This window comes from Pleurodeles waltl, chromosome 1_2 (assembly GCF_031143425.1).
Source record: "Pleurodeles waltl isolate 20211129_DDA chromosome 1_2, aPleWal1.hap1.20221129, whole genome shotgun sequence".
Classification (NCBI taxonomy): Eukaryota; Metazoa; Chordata; class Amphibia; order Caudata; family Salamandridae; genus Pleurodeles; species Pleurodeles waltl.
The window spans coordinates 168,802,829-168,822,882 of record NC_090437.1 but is presented as its reverse complement, the minus strand read 5'-3'; the positions used below and the strand labels follow the sequence as shown (position 1 = coordinate 168,822,882).

Below are 20,054 nucleotides of genomic sequence, written 5' to 3'. Positions count from 1 at the left end.
TGAGTGAGACTGTGTGAATCAGTGAGACCAAGCGAGATTGGGTGAGTTAGAGTAAGACAGTAAACTTAGTGCAAGAAAGTGTGAGAGAACTCTTCAAGAAATTCCTCTTTGGAATTCGATCCAAGGATTAGGACTTACCACTTTTAAAGGTCATCAGCCGCCACTGGTTGCAGCTCTCCATTATAGGATGGACAAACTTGAGACCAGGTGCTTCAGCTTTCTGAACGTTCATGAGACGGGACAGATTGATAGAAACTGATCACAACCAGGTCCCAGAGCTGATCCGAAAAGTTGGACTTAACATAATGGAGTCAAATTCAAACAGTTCCTCCGATGCAGACGCCCTTTCCTGGATATCCTTAACTGTTGCAGCTCAGTGTCTTTCATCCATATTATACCTGCAGTAAATGTAATGTTTTTCAAGATGTGATTGTCATTTTTTCTATAACAGTATTGTTATAAAGAAAATCAAAATAAAATGGTCAAAAAATAACACTATCTGCACAGGACTTGTCGAGGTTGTTTGGGAAGTAACATTTGGAAGAGTGAATGGTTAAAACAAGTGAATGTGATCTGTTTCTCAATAGTGCGTTTGAAGGGTGAGATTCGGTGTAATAATCACTGCTCACAGTTTATATTTTTTTACATTTCAGTTGCCTACGGCTCATATTTTGACCACGCCATTGCTTGGAATAAGCATATAGACGATGAGAATGTAATGATTGTAATGTTCGAAGATATGAAACAGGTATTTTTGCTTTTGTGATTAGATAATGTGTTTGTATCTGGTACATAGTAAATGATTTGTGCTTAAAATGCACTGTTTAAGTTACAAAAGTATATGTCCAGTCACATTTTATTCCAGGTCGCTGTCTTCACAACAATCACTTCGCCATCATCATCATTTTCCTCAACCCTTTGTATACCACTGATGTTTCAAAATGCCCAGATTTGATTATTTATGACTGAACGTTTGCCCTCTGAGTATCTCCCAGTAATAGCACAGTTAGAATGCAATAGTTACAATCCTCCCAGTTAAGGGTGTCCCCTTGACTAATAAAAACCAAGGGGCATATTTAAGAGCCCCTAGCGCCATTCCAATGCCACATTAGCATGATGTTTTGAAGCTAATGTGGCGTTGGAAGGCCAAAAACGCGGCACCATATTTATAAAGTGTCGCAATGCATGCATTGAGCCACTTTGTAACCCTTTATGCAACATTATGCCTGTGCCAGGCATAATGTATGCAAAGGGGGTGTCCCTCCATCTAAGAGATTTCCTTGCAACAGTTTTTTGGCACTTTTAACGCCTGCTCGAAGCAGCCATGAAAAGGAGGCTTCCATTGCTTACAATGGGCCTCTGGGTGCTTTGCAGGAGAAGAGTCAGAATTTTTTACGCAAATCCTGCAAAGCGCTGGACTAGTGTCAAAAATTCAGGCACTATTCCCCTAACTACCACAATGGTGCAGAGTATTTTAAATAATGTGCACACCTGGTAGCGTTAGGGGGGGCACTATGGTGTGCAAGAAAAGTGTTTCTGCACTGTGTGAAGCACTACTTTTCTTAAATGTGCCCCCAAATTTGGTAGATTCAAAGGCTCAATTTTGTATGGGGTCTTTTCAGAGTTTGCTGCAAATTGGTCATGGGAGGGGATAAATGTGTCAAAGGTGTGAAAATGACTTCTATGCCTGCTGGTGGAAGGGACTCCAATCCCCCACGATTCACTGCTGCTGCTGTACAGGACGACCTCCTGGAAACTCAACCCTCATGCTCAAAAGAGTGCTTGGACCGGCGGCATGAGAGATGCGCCTGGGTGCGTGCTTGGGCCAAGACCGGGCTTGTCATTTCCTGGAGGAGGCTGGGCTGGGACACTCCTCTTTCATTCGGAGTGTCTCAGCTACTGTGATTTCATTTTTCTTCCTACAAAGTATTGACTCAAAATGGGCAAGCAGAAGCCACAGGAGAGTAGCTCTAAAGTTGCTCATGGTGCCACTTTTGATGTTTTTTAACAGAGGACAGTTGGAGTAATTAATAAAGAAATCAAGCTTGCTGAACGCCGCTTATCGCTCTCTTCTTCCCCCGACCATGCTCTTCCTTGTGTACCTCTGTCCTCTCTGACAACAACGTCTATTGACAGAGATACAGCAGCCTGGAACTGGAACTGGAGGAGGAGGTGGGAGGAAGGTGGTGTGGGAGGGGCACTGGTAAGCACAAGGGTGGGCCAGACTTTGGGATCTAAACAAATATCAATGAACCTACCCCTGACACTTGCTCATATGTGACTGTATTAACAAATGTACCATGTCTAGCTGATGGTGTATAGGAGTAATTTGCCCAAATGAAAAACAAGGTTGTCCACTGGCTGCGCACCCACGCTGGTCTGTCGTATTCAAACTCCTGCAATATGCCAATAGTTACGAAGCTGGGACGGGTTGGTCCCCTGACTAAAGGCCTGCTTTAGATATTGGCCCAATTGGTCCTGTCATCGGTTTTCCATCAGATAATCCGTCTGCCAACTAGGTGGTCCACCCGCTCTATTTAGATGCTGGTGGGCCGATAGATGAAAGTCCATCAGCGAACCGCCATCACCACCAGTATTTTACACCCACGTCGACTGCGCCATAGGTAAAAGCTGTTGGCAAGACCACAGCCGCTTTTACCGCTGGGCCAGTGAAGTTGTGCCTTCCCACTGATGCAACTGTAATGCCTAAACCTCCACATCTGAGCTTATGGTTAGGAAGGGATAAAAGGATGAAACTTACCATTTTCTCTTCTGTTCACTTCACTTGCCTCCATGGACCCAATCGCACAAGTCATGCCTTTGGTGCTGATACTGGACCATGATGAAATCAACCCCTTCATCACCAGAACCAAGAGTAAATGGCTTTTTTACCTGTTATCACCAGAATTGTCTGTGTATATTAGCTCTGGACTCTTGTATGTTTACAAAATACTTGCAAGCAATAGTACAATGGTGTGCAATGCATATGTATGTAATTTAGTAGTTTTCAAAACTTAAAGAAACACACCTCTATATATTTTTAACACTCACCACTCTGGCACTAACTGCCTTCATGCCAATGGACACCTACACAAAATAAATTACATCAATCCGTAATTCGAAATGTGTCCATACAAGTATGTTTAATCATTTTCCCTAAACTACCATATCATATACATAAACAGTACACTTCACCGTAACTACATAAATCCAATATAATGTTGTAATTGCACTGCACAATGCAACAAGTGGGTTTACACAAAACGTACAACCAATGTCACCTCTAAACTTCAAACATGTCATAGATGTATTAATGTCATATTTCACCTTGTCTTGTGCAATTTCTGTTAACCTTTAGATTCCATTTAACTCAAAAGTGTTATTTACCATGTGTAATGCATATGTGTTTATTATTAACACACCATTTTAAAATAAACACACCTACATTCACAAGTTACAAAAATTCTGCTGTAAGTGTCCAGTATATTGATGAATGTTTGCACCAAAATTATCACGTCCAACACAGATGTCCAACACTAACATATGCACTATGTAGATATGTCAAAAATAAAAACTGTCACTGTCAGAAATAAACATAACTTAATGTTACACACATTTGCATCAATAACATTTTTTAGCAATCAATAATTTAAAATAATGCCACAACAAAGTTAGTGAAAATAAATGACATTTAATTGAAGAATGAGATACGTCTATCATTATCAATCCAACAAAAATGTAAAAAAAAGTGACCATTAATGAACCTGGGGGCTTCAGGCCCAGAACATTCCTCCTAATTACACTGCCAAGTATAACCTGCTCAGTAAGGGGCATCTAGTGGCACCTCAGTGATCTTTCTTGGGAGGGGACATTTTGATTTCTTTGGGATCAGGGCCAGGAATTCAGTAAAGGTGGGTGGAGGAGAAGGAGTAGAAGGGGTGAAAGAGGATGGGACGTGGGCGGTAGAGGGAGCAGGAGTGGGTGTTGTGTGTGTGTCTGGTGTGCAGGCGCATGTGGGTCTGGTGTATATTTGGGTGTGTTTGTCTTGGAAGATGTGTGGTGTTTGGGTGGGTGAGTGTGTGTGTGTGTGTGTGTGTATATGGTGGGTGTTGGGGTGTGTGTGCTTTTATGTGAGTGTGTATGTTCGGATGTGTGTGGTTTTGTACGTGTACTGTATTCAGATGACTGTGAGCTTGAGTGCCTGGTGGGGTTGATTTGCGTGTGTGTATATGTGTGTGTGTGGTATGTTTGGATGGGTATGATGTAGATGTGGAAGTTGTTGTGCTACTAGGGGGTGTGCTGGTGGTTGTGGCTGGGGTTGTTGTGATGGTAGTGAGGTTGCATGTGTCTGTGGTGGTGTGTGGTGTGGGTGTGGTGGTTGTGTCTGTGATGGTGGATGTTGTGGTTGTGGGTATGGTAATTGTGTCTGTGATGGTGGGTATTGTGGGTGTGGTGGTTGTATCTGTGGTGGTGGGTGTGGTGGTTTTGGTGGTTGTTGGTGTGATGGTGGGTGTTGTGGTGCCTGTGGATATAGTGTCAATAGTGTATGTCTGATGGATAGGTGTACACTTGTGTTTTTTTGTGTTTGTGAGTGGGTGTGCTGCTTTTGTCTGTTGTGCATGCAAAGAAGTGAGTGTGCTTAGTATTGGGGGGGAGGTTGGATTTGGGATAGAAGGGCAGGAGTAGTGGCACAATGTGGGGCCAGGTTGCAGGGCTGCGGTCAGTGCAGAGGCTATCTTTGTAAGCGATCTCTGCATGACGGACAAGAAACTATGAATGGCATCCAGGAATGCAACCATCTGTTGCATTTGGAAACTAAGGGGGTCATTACGACCTTGGTGGGCGGCGTCAGCCGCCCGCCAAGATCTGACCGCAATGCGGCCGCCAATGCGGCCGCACCCCTGCCGTGGCCATTTGGAGATCCCCACTGGGCCGGCGGGGATCACGGCCGCAACATAGGAGCCGGCTCCAAATGGAGTCGGCAGTGTTGCAGCCATGCGACGGGTGCAATTGCACCCGTCGCGCTTTTTACTGTCTGCATAGCAGACAGTGAAAAGCTGCATGGGGCCCTGTCAGGGGGCCCACGACTCCCCGTTCCGCCAGCCTTTTCCTAGCGGTTTGGCTGGCGGTCGGGGACTCGTAATCCCCTGGGCAGCGCTGCAAGCAGCGCTGCCCAGTGGGATTAACACCGCTGGGGCAAAAGTGGCGGAATACCGCCGGCCCCGGCGGTGCGACCGCGGCGCTTCCGCCGCGGTCGTAATACGCCTGGAAGCACTGCCAGCCTGTTGGCGGTGCTTCCGTCGTTTTAGCCCTGGCGGTCCAGTACCGCCAGGGTCAAAATTACCCCCTAAGAGCCATATATATGAACACATTGTCCCATAGGCACAGAATGGGTGAACCCTTTGATATATCTGGATCTAAGTCCCTGGATGCTGTTCACAATCGCTGTCTGGCTTACAGAGATGCTGTGTAAGAGGCCAATAGCCTCTTCACTAAGCGCAGCCAGGGGTGGGGGTTGGGGTGCCTGTGGCAGTGGAGACCCCGATCCTTTTAGGAGGGCAGGATTGGGCAACTATTGGGTGAGCAACAGGGAGCGTGAAGATTGAAATATGGGTGGCGGACAAGGATGCAGATGGTACAGGTCCTGTCTGGTCTGCCACCACTAGGGACTGGTCTTCTGGAGGCCTCCAAAGTAGATGTAGAGCTAGTGACCTCTGTGCCAGGCCCCTCACTCTCCATCCCACTGTGTCCATTGGTGTCCAATGTTTCTCCACCTACCAGCTGCTTCTCCGCCTTCTTGGCCAATGTCTCCTTTAACTGCTGCTGCAGGTGCTGAAATCCCATATACAACATTTTTAGCACATCTTTGCAAATCAAAATAGTCACGAGGTCATCTTATAAAACATTTCCTAGTTTCAATATTTCACCTGCTTAGAGTTTAGGAAATTACCACAGTTTAGGAAATTACCATCATTAGAGCCATTTCGTTTTAGATCATCTCACTTAAATACTTCAAATTCCTCATGGATTTGTTTAACACCTCTGAATGTTACAGATTGGTTGTTTTGAACAGTGAACCTGTGTCACATAAATATCTAGTGAAAAAAACCTTTTAACATGTACATTGTCCATCTTCAAATGTCCCTTTCTAAAACTCCTATGCTCCAACATTGATACATCATCTGGACCTAATAAAGGACATACAAATGTTGTTGGGGTATGTGTTACTCTGTCCCCAATGTGTACACATTCCTATCTGTTTCAAAGTCAAAGAACTCACCAACCCCAGGTCATGCTCCATCGACCCCCCTCCATCGCAAGACCTCTGCGACTCCCTCGCCATGTTTTTCCATCGCAAGATCACAGAACTCCTCACCCCCATCACCATCACGGCCACCACCAACCTCGACGCACCTAGCCACACCAATCTCCTGCTCTCATGGACCCACATCAACGACGAGGACACCATCAAAACCATGAGCACCATCCACTCCGGCTCTCCCTCCGACCCCTGCCCCCACCATGTCTTCAACAAAGCGTGCCCCATCATCGCCCCCCAATTCTGTATGATCATCAATAGCTCCTTCGAGACCGCCACCTTCCCAGAGAGCTGGAAGCACGCCGAAGTCAACGCCCTCACGAATTACCGACCCATCTCCCTCATCCCCTTCCCGGCGAAGGTCATCGAGAAGATAGTCAACGGCCAACTGACCCGCTTCCTGGAAGACAACAACATGCTGGACATCTCCCAATCAGGATTCCGTAGGAACCACAGCACCGAGACTGCCCTCATCGCAAGCAACCGACGACATCAGGACCATGCTCGACAAAGGCAAGACCGTGGCCCTCATCCTCCTGGACCTCTCAGCTGCTTTTGACACTGTCTACCACCACACCCTCTGCACTCGCCTCCACGACGCAGGGATCCGCCACAAAGCTCTGGACTGGATCACGTCCTTCCTCTCCAGCAGAATGCAGAGAGACCGCCTTCCTCCCTTCCTGTCGGGGGCCACCAAAACCATCTGCGGCGTTCCCCAAGGATCTTCTCTCAGCCTAACTGGTTTTAACATCTACATGGCACCATTTACCAAGATCGTTCGATCCCACAACCTCAACATCGTCTCCTACGCCGATGATACCCAGCTGATCCTCTCACTCACCAAGGACCCCGCCACTGCCAAAACCAACCTCCACGACGGACTGCATGCTATCACCATCTGGATGGAGAAGAGCCGCCTCAAACTCAACTCGGACAAGACAGAGATCCTCATCCTCGGCTCCAACCGCTCCACGTGGAATGACTCCTGGTGGCCAGCCACCCTAGAAACCGCACTAACATCCGCCACCCACGCACGCAACCTAGGCTTCATCCTCGACTCATCACTCACCATGACCCAGCAAGTCAACGCCTTCTCCTCTTCCTGCTTCAACACCTTCCGCATTCTTCGCAAGATCTTCAGATGGATCCCCACCGAAACAAGAACGGTCACCCACGCCCCGTCAGCAGCAGACTGGACTACGGAACACACTCTACGCAGGAACCACAGCCAAGCTCCAGAGGAAACTACAACGTATACAGAACTCCTCTGCATGCCTCATTCTTAACATCCCTCGCCGCAACCACATCTCAGCCCACCTCAGAGACCTGCACTGGCTTCCTGTCACCAAGAGGATCACCTTCAAACTACTCATCCACGCTCACAAAGCTCTTCACAACACAGGCCAAGCCTACCTCAACGAGCGACTCACCTTCCACACTCCAACCCGTCAACTCCGCTCCGCCAACCTTGCCCTCACTGCCGTCCCTCGCATCCATCAAACTACGGCCAGCGGCAGATCCTTCTCCCACCTCGCCGCCAAGACCTGGAACACCCTCCCCACCCACCTTCAACAGACCCAGGACCTCCTGACCTTCAGGATACGCCTCAAGACCTGGTTATTCGAGCAGTAGCAGCCCTTCCCTCCCTCGCTTCTCTCAGTGTCTTGAGACCATAGCGGGTGAGTAACTTTACAAATATTCGATTGATTGATTGATTGATTGAATGAAGTTTGCCTATGAAATTCATGTTTTGTGAACCAGAATGGCTTCCATGCACATTTGTGAAGGAGTAGGGCTCCATGCCAGTTTGCTACTGTCAACATGAATTGACTTTAATCTTGCTGTGAAAACCTATTATCAATTGTAATTGCTAAGAAATGTTGCTTTTGTACACATGTATTTAGTCATTTTGGACCAGATGTTCAATATTGTTTGGTCATTTTTCCAACTCACCAATGTGAAGTTGGAAACATCCGTCGTATCATAGGTGAATTGTATGCTTTGTCACCTGTGATAGGCCACATTACCTCATCACATTTGTGATGGAGCATCACACCTGACCAAATACTGAATTGGGGCCTGTTTGGTACAACTGACCCTCAGAACAAAGACAAAATCCAGGTACCTTTTATTTTCTTATGCAGGCATGTGTCCACTCAAAACAGTCCTTGGGTTGTGATAAGCAATCTAGTGGCAACCTTTAACACAAATCAATACACAAAACACATCATCATACACCTTGTGCATCACTTACACCTTTCAGAAATCATTTTGTGCATCAGATGTGTGTCAACCTTAATGTTGATGCAATAAATCATTGCTGTAACAAAACATTGTTAACTAACAATAAAAACTCACAAAAGAATGTACCCCCTTGATGCAGCTGTTGGGCTCTTAACTGCCCCTCAAGATTCAGATAGGCTGCAGCATGTATGTAGGCCATTAGGGAGGTCAGGGTGCACAGCACATGCTTCCCACGTTAGGAGGACAGGCTCGGCTGGACTTTTGATGAATTTGGGTCCAGCGTTGTAGGTCGTCCCACCTTTTGCAATCAGTGCTGCACCTCTTATAGACCACTAGAGTCCACATCTTCTTGGCAATGGTCTTCCACATTGCCCTCTTCTGATGAGCGTTGACCTATATGGATAAGAAAAAAATGAAGAAAAATACGTTTTGTGAGATAATGTTTGTCTGTGTTGCTGTGACACAATTTTGTAACATCTCTCAAAAGCATTTCTAAGAAGTTAGTACAGATTATGTACCAACATTTTCAGTTCAGTTCAGTTCATAATCGTTATTACGGCTAATTAGCCACAAAAGAATAAAACAAGAACAGTAACAAATTCATCTGTAATCCAAGAAATACATATATTAAAATTTAATAAACCATGATAGATAAGCAGTTTTAAAACAGTTTAAAAAACATAAAATAAACAGTGGGACCACCGCTCTACATCAAAAACACACTTTTTTTTGTCTGAGCCACCACATAAACATCAAAAACCTAGAAACAGCAAAGAAAACGGGTTGGTTAGTGTCACTTCTTAAGATTCTAATGTTTCTGAGGCCCAAATTGCTGCATACCAGAAAAATCCCCTTTTTCCTTTATTCCCAACAGGTTGGGCAGAAGAGAATGACATGCACTGCCGATTCTACAACCTCTGGGCAAAAAGGGCAAGTTCTAATTGGGTCAGGGCCTCCATGGTTCCATGTTGCTGTAAATGAATGCCGGGGAAGAATACCCAGGCAGAATTTAATGTAAAGAGACTTTGCACCTGGTGGTTCAATATTATCCAAAAAGGGTTCCAGCTGATAATCATCTTTAAACTCCAAAAAGGAGGAAGTAAGACAGCCAGACCTACAAGATCTTAAAGTTTGGTAGTCGGTAAACTGCCAAAAAGAACCTTTTAACACCTGTTTAGAGACTAATGCAGCATCTGCTGGAGAAAGCCAGAGGTTCTCAAACCCAATCTGCAGTAGGTGAAGGTTAACCTCCTTCAGCCATGGGATCTTACTGACACCTGGCAGCCCCGTTACTTCTTGTAAAGCTCTCTGAAAAGATGTGAGCTCAGGGACTGACCACAACCTCCCCCAATACAACCGGGGTTTTAGACTAGCTTCATCACTAATTCATTTTAAACCAAGGTCTAGCCGCAGTGGGCACAATGGAGTTCTTGTGGGTAAAGTACACAAGTTCTTCATAAAACGATTCCCTACTAGTTCGAAAGGTCTTGTGTCTAGATAACCTTACATTCCCCACCATACAAAAAGGCCCCCAAAGCCCAGCACTTATTCATTCCTAAAGCTGGGGAAATTGGATGGAAGGGGGAATTAGTAATGCTCTAGCTGAAGCCTTCGCTTATGGACATGAGGTAACCAATCACATTTTTATGAGATGGTAACCTGCAGGTAATCAAATACTTGTCCTTGTTCTAACATTTCACCATTAAGGGATGGGTTAGGTTGAGAGGTAGGGCAAGGATTAAATACCATGTATTTCATTTTACCAAGGTTGATCTCCAATTCCTGCTGTTCGCAGAAGGCAACAAAGCAAACCAAAAGCTTTCATATGCCCATAGGGGACTTGGAAAGCCAAGGGTATCATCCGAGAACAGAAGAGGAGGGATCTTAGTACCAGCTAAGCATGGACCATCACCCTCACACTTCTCCAAATGGGTCACAAGGTCATTGTTGTAAAGGCGGAAGAGTGGGGGCCACCACACACTCTTGCCTCACACCGCAATTAAAGGGGATTGGATCTGTAAGTTCTCCCTGGGATCAACATCTTACCTGGGCATAATTCTTAGTGTGCAATGCAGCAATAACTTTTAGAAGACAAGCAGGAACACTGATCTCCATCAACACCCTCTAAAGAGACTTTCTCAGGACAAGGTCAATAGCGGAACAAAGATTCACAAAGATTACATAAAGTCAACTACCCCTCAGAGACACATACTTCCAAAACAACAGTTGTAGACGAAATACCTGGCCAATTGTGCCTAAGCCCTCTCTAAAGCCAGCTTGCAGTGGAGTTAAAACATCTGAATCAACCATCCACTCATTCAGTCTGTTCAGGATTATGCGAAAAACAATTTTTGTGCACTATCAATTAAGCTAATTGGCCCATAATTGGCAGGTGGAGATCGACATCCCATCTTGAAAATGAGGATGATCTCCGCCCTGGCCCAGGAGGAAGGCATAGGTGCACCAGCCAATAAGGCATTAAAAAACTGCACAAAATAAGGACACCAAATATCTTTAAATAACTTAAAAAATTCAACAGGGACTTTGTCCAACCCAGGCGCCTTATTAGGGGTGATCAAAACCAGTGCTTTAGAAGCCTCTAAGTTGGATGTAGAGGGTACCAGCTGTGATGCTAACACAATGGGCGCCAAACAATGGAATTACTGCCCTTCCAGCAACAGCCAGAATAATTAGATGCCACCTGAGAGTGGCACTCGCCGCAGGGGCCCTCAGAAACTACTTTTTGAAAGGAACAAATAACAACCCTTAGCCCATAATCGCATGGTATAGCCAAATTTAATTTCTGGGCAGGAAGTACCATATTGTCCCCTGCTGGCTCACAGATGTCGCCAACTGAATACAAATGGGAAAGTGTTCAACCCAAGTATCCGCAGCAATGTTACTGTCAAACAGAGCGTCATTATCCGGATCGCCACCCGCCACAGTGCGCCAGAAGGTACGGAAATCTTTGCATTTGGCAGTATCCAGCATTGTGGTCCACACCCCATTCCCACTCTTTTTTGGCTGTCTTTATGGTGGCTTTATAGGACAACCTGGTGGACTGGATATCCTCTCTGATCCTGTTTTAATCACCCCCAACAGGGCACCTCACGCATACCTGCAAGATTTATTAAACCATGAGGTCTCCCTGTTTACATTCAAAAGATGCCTGGACTCCTTTGTGAGCAGATACCTGAGGGAGTCAAACACAGAATTATGAATTACGCTTATTTTCAACAAGGGATCCATACAATCCTGAGAGGACTTATTAGATACCAAAGCATTCAGCCCTAGTATCATAGCCTCTAGCACCTTAACCAGAGTTTCTTCTGACTCAACCACCACACTCCATTTAAGCCTACGATGACTATTTGTGAGGTGCAGCCTTTGGTCTAAAGTCTTGATGGGATTTTTTTAAGGGAATTACCCAAGGCTTCTAGGGGTAAACTCAGTGCATTATGATCACTTTTCACCTTGGGTACTACTTCCATATCAATCAAAAATGGCCACATCCTTATATCCAAAATAATATAGTCTATTAGAGTTGCACATTGCAGCCGATGGAATGTGTGTCCCCTATTTATATATGATTTGGTTCTCCCTTTGCATGCCCGAAGGCCTTTGTTAAGCATAAACATGTTAAGTTGTAGCTGTAATATAGCAGCAGACCACCTATTCACAGGAGTGACTGTAACACTTGGCACTCCCCACACATTATTCTCAACACTGCTGAGGTCCTCGTGATCAGCTGACAGTGGTTCAAACTTACAATTAAAGTCCCTTGTCACAATCTTGAAGTAGTCCCTCTTTAGCTTTGAGATATGTCCATCAATCAGATTGATCACTTGCAATTCTTCACCGGCTCTCCCAGGTCTGCAATATACATTATACAAATAATAAACTTGGCTATTTGAAAAGGACAAGGAAATACACAAACTATCAGGACTTCCCAGCTTAAAGGCCTTGAGCAAAAAGCATGAGGAGGCCTTAACCCAAACTATTAGCCTTCCCAAGGGTGACCCCTTCCCTGAGGACACTGCTGCCACGAAAAAAGTTACAAACCCTGCATGATAATATGGGACAAGTGCCCACATTTTCTGGAAGAAGCAGATATCAAAGGAGTCTGTAAACAAGCCCCAAAGCTGCCAAGCCAACTTGGGCGCTATCCCAGCAATGTTCCAGGACATTAATTTAGTATTATCAAAAGAGCAGCAATGGCTTAGATAGCTCTTGAGATGCCAACATAGCTGTTAATGGACCCTCAACTGTAAGGGACGATTCAAATGCACCAGAGGGCACGCCCACGGGGATAGGGGCATTGATCAGACAGGGAACTGTTTCCACCAGCTCAGACAGAAAGGTAGCTGCCCCCAAAATCCCAACTCCCTCTAAAGGGCAGGGCGCATTATTGTTGTTCACAAGTATTTTGTGTCAATCAAGACCATCCAGGTCAGCTAGGGACTGAAATCTGTTTGAGACCATCACCGGGGGTCTGACAACTCTATCAACTTTAGGCGGCAACACTCCATGAGCAACACTACTTTTGCATTGACGGTGTTTATAAAAGAAACCTAGGGGGGCCACATTTTTTACAAGTGGTCTTCACACATAACCCTGTTCTACTCTTAATCAAGCGCCTGGTTAACCCTCCTCACAAATAAAATATCTTCATGCTTAGCAAGACAAAAGTCTGTGTTCTGAGCTAGACAATGGCAGACCTTATTTTCAAGGTCCACATGTGCTTAGCTGCTGGAATTTGGGAGGAGGTGTACTCCAGTGAGGACCACTACATAACGGCAGCGGTCTGACGGAAGATTCAAATGGTAACTAAGCCTTCTGTCGGTAGCTGAAGTCTCTTGTTGAGTATATACCTAAATTGCAGCATTATTATTAGTGACATGCCCCCCCTAGTGGCCCACACCCATCTGTAACCATCTGTGGGCGAGGCACACAGCCAGACATGTGAGAAGACAGGCCTAGCCTCTCATAAATAAGGGCCTAGGTTGAGCCACCACATGAGCAGGGACAGCCTTGAGAATGGCAGGTTTAGTATGGGTTGATGATGGAGCCTGTTGACAAAAGAGGGAGACAACTGATAGAGATAATTGTTTAACTATGGCCTTAAGTGAGCATAGTTTATCCATCAGAGGAGACAAACATGCCCGAACTAACGGTTGGGGAACCAAATTTTTTGATCTACAGTGCTCCTTCCACCTGGTCTGTGAAGTATCACAACCCCCTTTCTTTCCTTTCGTTTGGCACATGGTCCAGAGTCACTATAAAGAGTAACAACGGAGTCACAAAGAGAAGTCCTGGCTGGCGCTACCTCAGACTGTTCCACAGACATCTCACAGGATGGACTGAGGATACCTTGGGCTCTTAGATCCATGTGTGCCTCTGGAGGTCAGTCTAGGGAGATTAATGGGGGACAATGGGCATCACCATAGTCTTGAGATAGCCGTCTCTCAGCCAGCTAACTCAGTATCTAAGAGACCACACTTACTGCTCCAGCTATAAATGAGTCTAGGGTTACGCCATTTGGCTTGGAAGCACCAGACGTTTCCACTTGGGCTTTCTTTTTCCCAATGATTTCCAAGTCACATGTAACGAAACTCAAGAACCAAGAGACCAGGCCCAGCCCCGCCTCATCCGGCCACGGACGGCGCAGATGGGTCCGGTCTTCGGCCAGTTTTCTCAACCCGAGCCACGGGGTGCCTTGCAGCGCCTTCTAGCATGATGGATTTAGCCAGCCCTGCCTTCCAAGTTCAGATGAATCCTGGGGGACGAAGTCCCATCCCAGGAGAAGCAGCCACACAACAGGATGCAGTAGGAATACGATGTCTTGTGCAATGGGGGCCTTGCATCGCTTTATAGTGCAATAGATTTAGCCAGTCCTGCCTCCCAAGTCCAGATGAATCCTGGGGCATGAGGTCCCACCCCAGGAGAAGCAGCCACACAACAGTACATGGTAGGAATACAATGTCCCACGCTGCGGAGCCCTTGCAGCACCTTACAGCGTGATGGATTTAGCTTGCCTCACCTCCCAAGTCCAGATGAATCCTGGGGATGAAGTCCCACCCCAGGAGAAGCAGCCACACAACAGAACACAGTAGGAATACAATGTCCTGTGTCGTGTGGCCTTGCAGCGCTTTATAGCAGGATAGTTTTGGCCAACCCCACCTCTCAAGTCCAGATGAATCCTGAGGGAGAAAGTCCAGAAAGTGTGTAGGAAGCCACACAACAGGACACAGTAGGAATACAATGTCCTGTGCCGTGGGCCTTGCAGCGCTTTACAGCAGGATGGATTTAGCCAGCCCCACCTCTCAAGTCCAGATGAATCCTGAGGGAGAAAGTCCAGAAAGTGTGAAAGGAGCCACACAACAGGACGCTATTACTTTACATTTTAATTTTGCTAGGAAATACTAATTTGTAGTGACCTGTTGAGTACCCTCCACCCTTTAAATATCCTCATGTTACAAATCCAGGCCACAAACATCATCTAGGCCAGGGGTCTGAAACATTTACTGTAGTGGTATTTACTTCTGAGCAGTACAAATCATTCTGAGCTACTGAAGGCTAAACAACTTGTACATTATTAGCACACACACCCATTCACAGCTACATTGGCTTAATGCCTAATGTTTTTAGAGCCATATACTATGGTTTGAACCACATACAATGACTAGGGGTAGCATGGAACGGCTGCCATGTGTGTCAGTGAGAGCATGTTTTTTGGTGATGTATGAACAAGTGTGTGTAGGAAAGGGACATACTTGTATGGGTGATTGAGAGCCTGTGTCATATGTACTTGCAGCACAGAATATTACTTTCTCCATAAGGGTGACCATCACATGGGTAAAACATACAGCTACTCATGTTTCCGAAAATTGAATAATTGTAAAGTTAAAAATACATTTCTGACAAGTCCATAACTTGAAAGTTTTTCCTTGCACTTAATATTTCTCTCATTTCAACATATGGCTGTGTTTTTCATGTGTACTTATGGTACAGTGTCTACTGGCCTTGTATGAAGGGGCATGCAATTTGTAAATTACATAATTATGTTCCCTGTCAAATGATTGAGTTGACTACACTCCAATCACAACACTTCACTCAGGAACTACAAAGGACAAATTAGCCTGGGTATTTAAAAAAAATAACTTAGAAATACATTTTCTATTCACACGTACCTCTTCCTCTGGTTTCCCATATAGCTGGTGGACAGGGACAGGACCTCCATGGTGAGGAGCTCCAAATCCAACTCTTCAGCTGAGAAGTTAGGGACCCTGTCACCTTTTTTTCCCAGCATCCTGGCTATCAGAGGTTGATAACTGCAGAAAAAGTGGAGGATGTGTTGTTGGCTTCAGTGTCAGGAGGCAAATTAGCTTTTTTTCAAACTCCGTGCACGTGTACACGACGTGTGTGGTAGTCAACAGAGATGGATACAGTCATTGTTTTCCATGAGTTGCCATCACACGTTAGCCAATGGCTGTGTCTGTCGTGGAGTGCTACAACTACTAAACAGTCAACTTCTGCCAACAGTCATCCTATTGCCAATGTCCTGACGGCAAGGTCAGGCGCCTGGCCATTTTAGGTCGTGAACTAGTGTATTTTTCAATGTTAAGTGTGTCACCACCACTCAAAATGGTGGCTAGTTTGTTTACCAATGTAAAGTACGTACAACACTGTTTTCTGATCAATTTAACACATTATAATGTAATGTGTTACTGTTTTTAAAATCGATAGTGACGCTGTGTATTTTATACTTCCATTGACAGAATTTTAGAAAAAATTAATTTAAAAAACTGTGTAAATAATATATTTCAAATGTATTATTTACACATTATATAAAAAAATATCAGGCAGGTAATAAAAAATTGATGTGCACATATATGTCACAAAGCGTAGGTAATTTTACAAAGACATGAGATGTGTATTGACTATCAAAGTATTGTTTGACCATTTTAAGTGATAAATTATTTTCCTTAAATGCAGACATATGAACACAGGGAGAAGTGAAAGACAACAGACTCAAGTGTTCAGACCTTTTCCAGATCCTGCCACTATGAAAGAAAGGGACATTATAAAAAAGTTCAGATATAATAGGCAAACTATTCTGGATTTATCTCATCATCTGGAACCAGATCTTCTGCCTCACAATAGGAGTCCAACAGCAATAACACCAATAGTGAAAATCATGGCAGTCTTCTATTTTGTTGCCACAAGATCCTTCCAATACATTGTGGCAGTATCTGGAGGCATGTCACAAGCAACTTTGAGTGGTGTGCTACAAGAAGTCCTTTTTCAATGATGAGACACATTAAAAGCTTCATCCGGTTTCCACAACATGATGATTTTTCAAATGTGAAGGGAGATTTTTATGCTTTGGGTGGCATTCCACGTGTGGTTAAAGTAATTGATGGTACACATATTGCCTTGGTGTCACCACCCTCCAGGTAACAGGTCTACTGCATCATAAGAACTTCCATTCATTCAATGTGCAAGTTGTCTACTTACCAGATAAGTACATCCCAAGCTTGTGTGTCCATTTCCCAAAGTCAACACATGATTCCTTTGTGCAACAGAAGAGCAGCATACCCCTACAAATGGCACACTTGGACCTGAGAGGGTCTGGCTTATTGGTAAGTGCAATACGGCAAAAGGATAATTTGCTTTATTTATAGTTTAGGAATGTATAATGGGATACAATTTTATTACTTAATATATTTTTTTATTTTCATATAGGAGTCTCAGCTTATCCTAACCAACCATGGCTGTTAGGATGTTAGCACTGCTGAGAAATTCAACATCGCCAGGGGAAGTACACTTCAATGAGACCCATGGAAGAACATGTAGATTGTGCTTTTGGGCTCCTAAAGGCCAGATTTTACTGTCTGGATAAGAGCAATGGAGCTCTCCTCTGCTCTTCCGATAGGGTGTGCCAAACCACTGTGGCCTGCTGCATGTTGTACAATATAGCCCTACGATGGAACATCCCATACATCGGAGAGGATGGAGACCATGAGGAACCACCGGGTGAGGATGTTGAAATGGCAAATAAGGGTGACAGTAGTGAAGAGGAAGGAATTGACATACGTCAAGATGCCATTTACCACTTCATCGCATGATTGTAAGTATATCTTTACATAATGTTACATTCACTGTCAGAACAAATTGGAATGAGATGAGCACATCAGTCTGTGCTGGACATTTGTTAGGAATGGGAGGGCTGGAAAAATCCTGGGCAAGAATGTTTTTTGATAATAGGTTCAACACATTGACTACTGTGTTCATGTACATTGATTATCTTTGATTGATCTAAGTGATTGGTCCTCATATACTATAATTCGTAAGATGTCTACTTTGTCAGGAAAAGTTATTAATTGATTCTTGCTCTTCTGTTTTAGGATACTTCATCAAGTCATCTTTATTTGAACATTTCAAAGTTGTGACGTTTGCTAGTATATGCTGCTGTTGCCAAGTACAAAGGGAACACGTGTTGGTCCTGTGAAAGACACAGCATACTAATCTCTATTCACATTAGCGAAATCCTCATTTTGTATTACATGTATGAAACTGTTGATGCGCCTCATCATTATCAGATTAACTTCTTGTAGCACACCAATTTAAGTTGCTTGTGTCATTCCACCAGATACTCCACAGTGTGTTGGATTGATCCTGTGTCCACAAAAGGTAGGACTGCCATGATTTTGCCTACTGGTGTTATTGATGTGGGATTTCTCTTGTGAGTCATTATTTCTGGCTCCAGTTGATGACATGAATCAAGATTAGTTTGCCTATAGAATCTGTTTTGTTGTCTCAAATTCCTTTCTTCCACGGTGTCAAGGTCTAGAACTGTACTTGTAAGCATGGCACAGACAATTTGGTTCATGCCAAAAGTGTATTTAATTTTCCTTTAATTTGACTAACAAATCTTAATTGGAAATGGATGTAATGGATACATCAAGATTTGTGCTGATACTAATTATGTTACATGTTTGGAAATGGGAGAACCATTACTTAAAAGTAGCAATTTACTTAAAACTATCTTTTTGTTTTCAGATTCTCTCAAAAAATGTGGAAGTAAAAATGACTAACAAAATTATACCACAAGAACACCAGTCTTTGAATTTGTATGTTAAGTTTTGATTTTTACAAACACACATCAACTCAAACAAGATGAAAACAATATACAAATGAAAAACAAAAAACAAAACAGTCAATTAAGGTGAATGAAACCATTTTTGTAGAAGCGAAACTGTTTGAAGTCCAATGTACATAATACAACTATCCTCAATAAGGTAGATGTGTCCAAAAATAGTCCACAGAGTGAATTGTAGTCACACACTGGAGGAAATTAGGTTTTGCGTCTCTTGGTGGTGGTGGTGGAGGTCTTGCCATCCTCTCCTGGTGTTCCAGATGACCATCCCCTCCTGCGGAATCTGGACGGGATCCACAGTTGCAGTAACTGAGGTGGTTACAGGTATTTCTGCATGTGGCAGGGCCTTCCTTTCTATGGCGGAGGCAGGTGTAGTAGGGGCAGATGTAGGGCCACAGAAAGGGGTGGATGTTGCTGGGAAAGCCCTGCACATATGGTAGTAAATGTCAAAGAGCACCCCTGTCAGGGACCTCATATGGAAGTGTTGATTCTGCGTTTCTAAAATGTGTGCCCTCTGCAACTGCTTCAAGTGTGGTGTGATATTACTTTGGACACAGAAAGTGGAGGTATCCATTGGAAGAGGTGTTGAAACAGCTGGGGTGGGAGGTGTAGGTGTGGGTCAAGTAAGACTAACTGGAGCTGTCTGCCAAGAAAGACCGGATGGAACAGGCAGCTCACCATCATCCGGACATGTACGAGTGGAGCCTTCACTGTAGGCTTGACCATTGTCTGGAGTGGAAGTATCCTCTTTGACTGATTGTTGACAACATACTATTGGTGTAGGTAAGATAAATTGCAGGAACATCATATTGTAGGAGTCTGGAGTACGAACGAATTGGCTCTTAAGCTACATAAGAGGCAACCTGAAGGGAAATTATTTTACATCTAATGGTATGATTAGGCCTTTCAACGTTTGTGGCAATTTACAAACACATTAGAAATTACATTCATGCAAACTTCAAAAAACTACATTTAAACAGATGTTCTGGAAAGTAATACTTAGGAAAGGTACATGTGATATACCACACAGTCCATCCAACTCAGTAGAGAGGAGAAATGTGAAGGAAACCATTCCAAGGCCTTGCATGCTAATATTCAGACTATCCTAAGACTTGGTAGGATTTCTGGCATTAGTCATCATATCAACTTTGCTAGGTACATTTAATATCAATACAAAGTAGGTTCTGCATGCAACATGACTTGTAAGAAAACCTTTAAATCAACATACTTTGATTTGTGATACGAATTGCATCAATTCAATGTACTGGCAATCAAGAGACAACATACAATATCGGAAATTATGCCATTTTCATTCATTGCATCAAATAGGTT

The 20,054-nt window shown here is 44.2% G+C and overlaps 1 protein-coding gene across 1 annotated transcript in view; it reads left to right on the top strand.

The window, feature by feature from the left end:
• LOC138298970 (sulfotransferase 6B1-like) overlaps positions 1-20,054 on the top strand; it is a 306,443-nt gene that overhangs the window by 199,844 nt on the left and 86,545 nt on the right. The window contains exon 5 of the mRNA XM_069236917.1: positions 654-748. Within this exon, the coding sequence (XP_069093018.1) occupies positions 654-748 (95 nt within the window). The remainder of the gene's footprint in view (positions 1-653; positions 749-20,054) is intronic.